The sequence below is a fragment of the Halichondria panicea genome, chromosome 13, assembly GCF_963675165.1.
Source record: "Halichondria panicea chromosome 13, odHalPani1.1, whole genome shotgun sequence".
Taxonomy (NCBI): Eukaryota; Metazoa; Porifera; class Demospongiae; order Suberitida; family Halichondriidae; genus Halichondria; species Halichondria panicea.
Genome location: NC_087389.1, coordinates 3,349,919 through 3,360,214, shown reverse-complemented (window position 1 = coordinate 3,360,214; position 10,296 = coordinate 3,349,919). Strand labels below are relative to the sequence as shown.

The following is a 10,296-nucleotide window of genomic DNA, read 5'->3' as shown; positions in this document are numbered from 1 at the left end:
GGTGAGACCACGCCCAAGTATCTAGATCTTGTTTATGAATTATGGCGATCGAAATGGACAGTATTGTCAAAGAAAACTCTCAACAAAAGTATTGGTATAGACCAAGCCACCACTTCTCACTTGCTTTTAGGAAGTTGGCAGATATGAGAAAGGCTGTTAAGATGTGTGATATTTGTTTAAGGATTTTGAAAGAGACGTTTTATGCGCATAAAGCTGTACTAGTTGCCTCTTCACCATACTTCGAAGCTATGTTTCTAAGTGGAATGACTGAGTCACGGCAAGATGAAATCGAATTGATGGAAATTGATCCCAAATCATTTGAGTTATTGTTGAACTTCTTCTATGAAGGGGAGCTTTGTATCACAGCTTCAAATGTCCAAGCTCTCTTAAGTACGGCAAGTGTGTTCCAAGTAGAGCAAGTCAAGCTTGCATGTTCTGAATTTCTCGAAAGCCAGCTTCAACCTGAAAATTGTTTAGGTATCATTAATTTTGCTGAAGCTCATGGTTGCCCTTCACTTAAAAGAGCAGCCTGCAGGTATGCCATTTCGAAGTATGTCGAAGTGTCTAAGTGTGAAGAGTTCCTAACTCTGACGTTGCCCCAGGTGCTTAATTTCCTGTGCAAGGATGATCTGCGAGTGAACGGAGAGGAAGATGTGTACGATTCGGCTTTACGATGGGTTAACTTTGATGTGCAAAGTCGGAGCGCTCTGTTACCAACATTATTAAGTAAGATAAGGTTACCGTTGATGTCTCCTGAAATATTGGTAGACAAAGTGAAATCAAACAAGCTCATAAATAATTCCTTGGAATGCCGAGATCTCCTCGATGAAGCTCTTATTATATATTTGCTACCTGAGCGCAGTGGAATCATATCATCTGAGAAACGACGTGCTAGAAAATGCTACATTGATACTGGCACAATATATGCTGTCGGTGGATTAAATTCTCTAGGTGCTACACTGTCCTCTGTAGAAAGGTATGATAATGGGCCATGCACGTGTGTGTAATAATTGTAGTTGTGCACTGCTATAAATAATATTAGGTTTGTACCCAAGATCAGTTCATTGTATTCTCTAAGGCGGAGCCCAAGGGAGTACACACAACTGCAAAGGGTTAAAACAGCCATGAAAAACACCACAAATGTAATTAGTACTAGAGCACTGATGTGCTAACCCTCGGCTGTTGACAGAAACCGAGGATTAAAGAAGTTACTTTTAATAGAGACCGGTAAAGATCACTTCAACTGCAAGTATGTAGATCCACCTCGAATAAAGGTCGCGTGTAGAGCTACGTGCAAGTTTAAGCTTCTTAGCTTTTGCTCACTTTTATACAACAACGAAACTTTAACATCGAAATATGCCACTTTTAAACTAATTAACTTATTGTTTGGAGGCTATATATCTATGCTGTAAACGCAGTGCTATGGCATCCAGGTGAGTAGACTCACATAATTATTACAAACAAACCAACGTGCTACTATACCCATGGCCGCCCATGTGTGCCTCGGGTAATAATTATGCCTCGAGGCGTAGCCGCACGAGGGATACGGTAAATGCTGACTGTGTGTGTGTGTGTGTGTCTGTTCCAACTGTAACTGCTCAACGGTTGCAATGCGACGAAAAATAATAGCTTCTTTATAGGCTTCTAGCCACGTTCTCTTGGATTTTGATTCGTGGATTAGCAAACTAAAGCTTCTTTTTTGAGTTATGGCTAGTTTGACTCACATTGAAGGCTGTTGCAGTCTCTTCAGAATCCTTCATATGGCATCATCTGTTTGCACAAACTTTCTATTCAACACATGAGTTAGCCTTGCACTAAAGCGCTAGCTTTTATTAGCTACAAGAGTTAGAAAAGATCTGTTAAAACAGCTAGCTATAGTAGCAGCCCAGAGGAGGAATGCCAGTGTCAAAAGGTCGATCACTAATTAAAACACCACATGGCCCTATGTTTTACATGTAAAACTGAGTTTACCCTCGCGCCCCTGAGTTTATACACCACCAATAGCTTGATCCTCTTTATAATCACAACAGAAATTGGTTGAGCTATCGCGCCCCAGAGGAATCAGCTTGAGAGAGGAGATCCAGGATTTAATTGCAACCTTTGACCTTTTATTGCATTCTTCGAAACCACAAGATATGGAAATTAGCCTTCCGTGGCTAGGGTATAAATTTTGATGTACTGGCTTACTGCACTGGATAGATCTAGGTATAGTAAGCTTTCCAAGCAAGCAAATAAAGAACAGAAGCGCTAAGCTGCTATATGCAGCAAAGGTCAAGAACCCAGAACAAGAATGCTTAACCCTTCATTAAACGTGACCCTATTGACCCTGGCGTTCCTCCTCTGATAGTAGAACTTGATCTCTTTGGACACACCCTTTAATTATTCCTGTGGATGCAATGGGCATGCGAGCTCCTCCCCACATGTTTGAGAATCCAGTGGCAGAATCAACTTACTTCTTCATGTTCTTTTTCTTGAGGCCTGGTAGCGGTAAGCCACAAAATAAATGATACAATAATTATAGACTAGATAACAATAGATTCATGTACACAAGTCTGGTAACAATAGATACATGTACACAAGTCTTTTCTTCTCAGTATTAGTTGTTTATATACTGTACTGTCTGTGCTATACTACTGTCTGTGCTTACATTCTCTCTTACTCTGTGCAAATTATTTACCTCTTCTATAACACTGAGCGAAAGCAAAAACATGGCGAGAGGCATTAGCAAGCGCGCACTTGCAACACTCGTTAATAGTATGGGTACTACGCCTCGCGCAATTAGTAGCCTTGCCATTGCTTGTTACTCGTGCTATTAATCCCATATTGCACGAGTAACCATTATACGTATTATGAAGTTCTCTGCAGTTTTCTTAACATTTTCAGCCACGCAGCCGTTATTTGAAAACAATACGTCATTGACAGCGTGCAATTACTTGACAGGTAATTGCACGCTGTCAATGACGATGTGCAATTTACAGAATCTTTGAAACACATGAATAAAGTGTTGAGAGTTGTGAGTCCTTGTATGGAAAATGCTCCTACACTTACATGTAAGTAGTAAAGGATAGCCTCCTTCGCAGCCTCTCCTTTTTCTGTTCTTTGTCACACAGGTCAATAAGATAAAATACGGTAAGAACTGGAGGAACAAAGAAAGAAAGAATGAACCGCCCAAGAAAAAGAAGAACCTGCCTCGCTAAGTCGCGTGACGGTGGCACAGTGGTGGCACAGTGAAAATGAGCGTGGGCTTTAAGTGGATAGGCGGAGCCTTACAGGAAACAAAGCCACAGGATGCCTACGCATTGCAGACTCACTTATAAAACATGTACATGTAAAAGCTGTAGCCAGTCTGGACATATCATAGACGATGGCTTACCTAGCTAGCATAATAAAGACTAAACATCTATCCTTGAGCCTATCCTTGAGGCTTGAGTATATTATTATTGAGCAGTAGTCTAGTCTTTGTGAGAATGACATGACAATGTTGCAAGGTTGTGATCTCACGAATACTGACAGAGTGAGACTAATTTGTGTGCATGAGACAGTTTCCACAGGGGCACGAGCACTAATGTCGAATGTTCCCTTAGTTCGATACATGTAATAGATTGTATTGATGATGTTAGATCGATAGGGTCCAATTGTCGTGCAATCCTATTGTAGTAGTTTTAGAGGTTCTGCTCCTTTTGGAAACTTCATGGCAGTAGAACCAGCTCTATAGTGGATGCGGAAATAATACCTGCAAGATAAGCACTCAGGGTCTACATTGTCTGCTGTAATTTGAGACACTCGACTAGGAACGTTATCGAATGTGAGGTCTTGAAGCTCAAACAATAGAGAGAGTGGGAGCATATTGAGTTTGATAAGGCGAGTCTTGTAGTCTGTAGTTCTGCTGTAATTATCCGAGGATAAAATTGGTTGCCCTTGCCCTGGATAGTGTGATTTTACCAGGGCGATCTATAGCTTCTTCTTAATTGGACTAAAACATTCCTTCTGATGACATGAAGGGAGGATCTGTTCAATTTTGGCATGTTAGAAGTATTGCTGCAGGGGCGGATCCAGCCAAAAATTTATAGGGGGGTTATGAAACAAAAGTGCGTGTTAGCGAGCGCACAAAATGTTTGACCACGCCCCCTTAATTGTAATTGACATCAAAGTACACGGGTACTTACAAATCTACTACAGTCTACTACAGCTAGGTGCCTTGTCATGTATACGTGAACGGTATGTGTGGAATGACAATTATTGTGTATTCACTGCTGTGGACTTGTACTCATACTAATACTTCATAGTTCACAGCTTGTAAGTAACCACATTGCTCTCATTTAGCCACAAGCAACACAAGTGTAGGTTGAGCTAGTTTTTGTGAGTGTTTGGGGGGGTTGCAACCCCTGAAACCCACCCCCTTAATCCGGGCCTGTTGCTGTGAGTTGTCCGGGATCTGGGATAGGTTCCTTCTTTGCCCAGGTCCTTTGACAGGGCTATTATCAGTACTCTAGCCTTTCATGCTTTATCTTGTAGAGCTAACTTAGTAAAAGTCTACATTATACTGTTCTAGTTCTGTAGCTAGCTTCACACACTACTTTGCCTCTAGTTCCTGGTAAATACGCTCCAAGTATTGTGTCACAGTGTGTGGGAGGACAGATATTGCAGTTTACTCTTGCCCACGCTTGGCTATGTCAGTAGCAGATCATCAGACTTAACGGGGCAGGCTCTCCTTTTTCTTGGACGGTTCGTTCTTTCTTTCATTGTTCCTCCAATTCTTACCTGTGTGACAAAGAACAGAAAAAGGAAAGGCTGCGAAGGAGGCTAAGTAAAAGAAACCACATTGTGTACACATATTCCATATAAGGAACGCGTAACGCTTAACGCTTTTTACTGGTGTGTTGCAAACATTCTGCAAACTCCAGTGCTTGACCGGATGTGATACGGGATTAATTTCTGTACACTCTCCAGTCACTAATACATGTAGCACATCATGCGATTAGCACTAAAACTACAAGATAGAGAAGTAAGTCTAGGAGGAGTGCAACATGTACCTCCAGGAAAGTTATATGAAAATGCTGATTCAGCAAAAAATATTAGGCGCACGGTTGTCGGACCTCCTCTGATTATAACCCGTAGCTGCCCACGCGCCTCGGTTTAATATAGTAGACTCTCGCTATACCGGCTCTCTGAAGTACCGGAAATTTGGTTTGGTAAGGATTGGTATAGTAGTAGATGTTTACTACAAAAAACTCGCCTGAAATACGGCCACTCGCTATTCTATATACTGGCTAGGTTGAATGTAATTTTGTGTGTTTTTTACGGCATTTGTGATTTGGCAGATAAAATTGAATTACACATAAATAGACCTCGAGACAGAACCGCAAAATTAGTCATTAGATTCGAGGTAGGGTAGTTTTTTAGCGGCAGCTATTTTCTGAAATGCGGGCACCGGCCTCGCTGTTCCTACCAAGCTAGCTGTACTGTCCCAAGGGTGGTCGGATTAACGAGAGAGTCTACTGTAATTCCATAGATAGAAAGGATCGAGAGAGATTATAATTGGCAACGGAAGCGGTTCACGTGATGGTTGATGTATTGAAGTCTACGTAGTGGCTCTGCATGCTGTGTTACGCTTCTAAAACTCCCGCAAAAACCCGGGAAACTTGTTGTCAGAAACCCTGAACATTAATGCCCCATGATGGTGTGAAATTGAGAAAATAGTTGTGCAAGTATCTAGAGGTACATTGCATGAAGAGTTCATGCTTCAATCTTGTGTACATGTACCTATAATTATATAGTATTTATGATTATAGCGTAAATAAAGTAGTATCCTGTGTCCCATAATATGACGACAGAACGGCCCGTAGATTTTTACAGGCAAAAAACAATTTTAGTCATGTTTTAATTAGCTTTCACATTTAAACTGCGGGGAAACGGAAACACGGAAAGTATGCATGTATGTACCACGAGGGTGCTCTGTTTCCAATCTCTCTCTCTCTTCTATCTGCATGTACATGTATGATTAGGATCAAATTCAGCACAGTCGACAGGGGCCTATCCTCCATAGACCCTGCTGGCTGGCTAGTGTGTATGGGATTTGTATGGACACTTTGGTTGTTTTCCTTTGTTGCACGTTCATACACATCATGGTACAAGTACTTTATATGCTGACACATTGAGTGCACAGTAGATCCTCATCAATTGTTCCTATATTGTAATACTACAGGTTTGATTCGTCTTCAGAGACCTGGGAATCTATTACACCAATGGGTACTCTAAGGAGTCGCGTGGGGGTTGCTGTTGTTGATGATAAGTTATTTGCATTTGGAGGCTATGACGGTACTTCTCGACTTGCTACCGTTGAGTGCTATGACTCAAAGGTATGTAAGGTTGCTTGCTATTATGCAGATATTATATCAGGAGCACGTAAAGGGAAGGAGCATATGACTTCCTAAAGTTACTCAGAATAGCTGTTATCTCTAAGGTGTAGTACCGTAGAAACTGGATTATTAGCGCTTACTTGACTATAAGCGTATGCTCAACTGCAGGCTTTTTATACTCGAATTGAAGCGCTTTTCCAATTATGCAAAGGTTATTAGAGAGCTAATTTTGTTTATCTATTGAGCTAGTTAGCTTGTACAGTGCATGATAGCTATATAGCTGGTGATATCCATCTGGAAGGACTCTTTGGGCATGCTAGCTGTTACCTTGTCTGATCATGTTAATTATGGAGATATTTTGTCAAACCACTTAACTAACATATTACTAAAATATTTTGCTGGTGAAAAACCTTTGCGAATGAACCAAATCAGCAAAAAAGTTAACCCTTTGCGATCTAACTATTGCGTTTTGACAAGGATCGTGTTTTGCGGATTTTATTGTTGCACATTGATCAACCCTCGCAAAGTTCGCAAATGTTTGATGCTCGCAAAACATTCTAGTAATACTGAATACTGTATACAACAGCTCTTCTACACAGTTAGATGCTCCTATAATTCATGTAGGTAGATGAATGGAAAGTTAAGTCTTCAATGACTTCCAGACGAAGTGCTCTAAGCATTGCAGTTATGGGTAGCAGTGTTTATGTCGTTGGCGGGTATGATGGCAATAACTCACTCAGTACCATGGAGAGGTGAAGTTTTCAGTATTATAATAGTGTGAGAGAAAAATGCTAAATTGTGTCTAGCTGTATGGCATAATTAATTTGGGATGTGCATGCAGGTATGACGTGAACATTGATCAATGGCATAAGGAGCCGTCCATGCATACTTGCCGAAGTGCAGCTGGAGCTAGTGTTTTAGGGAAGCACATTTATGTAGTAGGTAAGTTGTTGCGTGACTATAATTTAATCAGTATAAGTAATATTTATATCAAACTTAATTAGCTAGCATTAAGTGTTTTAATGTGTGCACGAGGATGTACGCTCGAACATTACGTAACCTCGAACATTATTGCATTTATCTGAGTGCACCAGCATTAAAACATGTCGGCTAGCTAAGTGTGTTATAATAAAGGTTTCATTTATTGCTGATTATTTCTTCACGAAGCTGAAAACCCTGTTCAAGCTAGTTTCAGACTAGAAAAGGCTACCTAACTTCAAGCTGCACTTTTGAGATGACTTGAATGGTGATGAATCACGAGTATTAGAAAAAAGTGTGCAATAAAGAAGTATGCATGCAATAAGTTGTTACTGCACACTAATAAAAGTTTATAGTACAGTCACATGACTGGATGTTATTGGCTGTAGGTCACATGATCAGCAATAATAGTTATTAATGAAAGCACCGCGGTGGAGGTGTCAAAGCTACATAACATAGCAATAACACACATTATATCATGATGAACATTTTTGCATTAATAAATGTTGCTGCATGCGGCAGAATCCAGAACCACACAGAGAAAAACATGGAGTGGGTAATGATCGGCCATGATTATTGTTAAAAACGATCGATGCCAAAAGTCCACGTTTATATGAATGGTTGCATCATAAATTATCAGCAGAGCCTTGCAGCTCTCTTCTCACTCTTGCAGCTACCAATAGCCAGCGTTTTAGTGCAGAGCAAATTACTAAGTAGAGTAGCAACACTCCATGGACAAGTTTTTCTACGCACTCTTCTGAAAAGGCGCATTCCAAGTAAGCAATACTATAGAGAACGAATTTGCAAATCCACGAATTAATATCCATGACTAGAAGCCTATAATTATATGGAAACTCTTACTTTGCACTTTATTGATCATTGATCCTTGAGCAGCTGTAAGTAGTCTACACACACACACACACACACACACTACCGTATATCTCGCTTGCACATGCGCACCGAGGCATAATTACTACTATAGTTAAGAGTACAATATGAGAAATAATTATGCTATTAATCCCATATTATGAGTATAACAAGCAATTTTAGCGTACTAAAGTCTATTTGCGTTGAGTCGACCCCGAAAGTTATGTGGTAAATTATGGCTTCATTTACGCTTTGTGTGGTGGACAAGTATGCCTGGGACATCTACATGGAAAATGCTAACTTTTAACTAGTTTGAGCTTACCAGCTCTACAGCATATAGATAGAAACGCTTTTTAACAAGAAATCCAATGGTATATGAAACTTTGAATTTCAGTAAAGTATGACAATTAAGTTATGACAACTTTATGAAGGTCAACTCAACACAAATAGACTTTAGCTAGTAGTGTTCCAGGGGTCAAACCATTCGTGGTGTAGTCAGTTCGTGGATATTATTTTCGGGGCTGCTTGCACTACAGGTAAAGGTGATCAAAGTTGCTTATAAAATATTTGTGCTCTGAGATTCATCTCAAAAATCACATTGCCTACCAAATTACTGTACTGTGCGTACCAAATTACTGTTACTGTACAAATTACTGTCTATATAGCTCTATAATTATAGCCCCATATATCCACATGTGCACAGCACCATCTATATATAGCTAATTTCATGAGGAGTAACCCTTGCTTTCTCCGAAACTTTGAATGTTACGTTGTGATTTTACAGGTGGACATGATGGCTTGTCAATATTCAATACCGTTGAACAATATGATCCGGTATCAGCAGTGTGGACAATGGTAACTCCTATGAATACACGGAGGTGTCGAGTTGGAGTGACATCGAACAACAAGTTTCTTTACAGGTACAAATTGTCACACCTAATAGTCATAATTATTGTATAATTTATCTCTAGTGTTGGTGGATATGATGGGCAAACATTTTTAAATACTGCCGAGTATTATGATCCCGACAGCAATCAGTGGTTTATGCTGCCTCCAATGGCGTGCAGTCGAAGTAAGTAATACGTTAAAATATTTTCACGTTTATAGTTGTTATTATGAATGCAGGTCGTGTTGGTGTAGCTGCAATAGCTAAGAATATTTACGCTATTGGCGGCTATAACGGTTTGTCAAATCTAAATTCTGTGGAAGTTTTCAACACTGACAGTGAAGTTTGGTCTGCAGCACCAGCAATGCAAACTCATCAAGGTGGTGTAGGAGTAGCCGTGTTACTGAGGGATTAAAATTGAGCACCATGCATGGCGTGCATACAGTGGAACCTCCGAATAAAGGACACTTTGGGAGCAGAGCTTTTGTCCTCTTTTCGGAGGTTGTCCTCTGGTGGGAGGTTCATTCAAATTCAAATTACTATTTATAGCTATATCAAGGAATTATATATAGATAGTATGTTCATGTATTGTTCATTTATTGTCTGTATGAACACCCTATATTTTTAGTTCAAGAAACTAAGGAACTTGCTGAAAGCAAGATGTACAAGCCAGATGATGGCAGTATGATTAACGATTAGCAATAACATTGCAAACAACCTTTACCATATTGGACATAAAATATGGGTGTGGTTTCCTGTTTATCCCCGAAGACGGCAGTTTTGCACTGGTTGGTCTGTGCATATGTTTCTGTGTACTTAGATAGTGATTTTCAATCCGTGCCATAGCTATAGTGTTGTTTATAAATTATTCTTTAAGGTGTTTACATGTTATGCACCTATCAATGCAAAGCCCCACTACCCCCCCCCCGGCCCCTCCCGGGACAAGGGGGGCTTTGCATTGATAGATGCATTACAGTACATATATTCTGAGACTCCATGCACAATTATGTGATAAAGTCTAGGACCTTAGCTGTACAAGATTACTGTTTTATTACTCAAACCGATTACCCACTATAACAATTTGTTGTTGTTCTATTAATCGCCACAAACCCATTTGAGTATGTTGTAGCTTGGTCATTCACCTACACATTGGTACATGCATGGTATCAGCACAATTTCTTAGAAATGTTCCAATTGAAAGATATT

At 40.1% G+C, this 10,296-nt stretch overlaps 1 protein-coding gene across 1 annotated transcript; it reads left to right on the top strand.

The window, feature by feature from the left end:
* The first annotated feature begins 2 nt into the window (after positions 1-2).
* On the top strand, positions 3-9,758 carry LOC135346676 (kelch-like protein 18). The gene is made up of 7 exons (XM_064544369.1): positions 3-976; positions 6,206-6,359; positions 6,984-7,111; positions 7,201-7,301; positions 8,989-9,124; positions 9,176-9,276; positions 9,330-9,758. The coding sequence occupies exons 1-7, from the start codon at positions 42-44 to the stop codon at positions 9,503-9,505; spliced, it is 1,731 nt and encodes a 576-aa protein (XP_064400439.1). The 5' UTR covers positions 3-41; the 3' UTR covers positions 9,506-9,758.
* The last annotated feature ends 538 nt before the right edge of the window (positions 9,759-10,296 follow it).

Coding starts and splice junctions, on each gene's coding strand:
- LOC135346676 (XM_064544369.1), top strand. CDS start 42: ATGGCGATCGAAATGGACAGTATTGTCAAAGAAAACTCTCAACAAAAG. Junction 7,302..8,988: donor GAAGCACATTTATGTAGTAG/GTAAGTTGTTGC, acceptor GTGATTTTACAG/GTGGACATGATGGCTTGTCA. Junction 9,277..9,329: donor TCCAATGGCGTGCAGTCGAA/GTAAGTAATACG, acceptor TTATGAATGCAG/GTCGTGTTGGTGTAGCTGCA.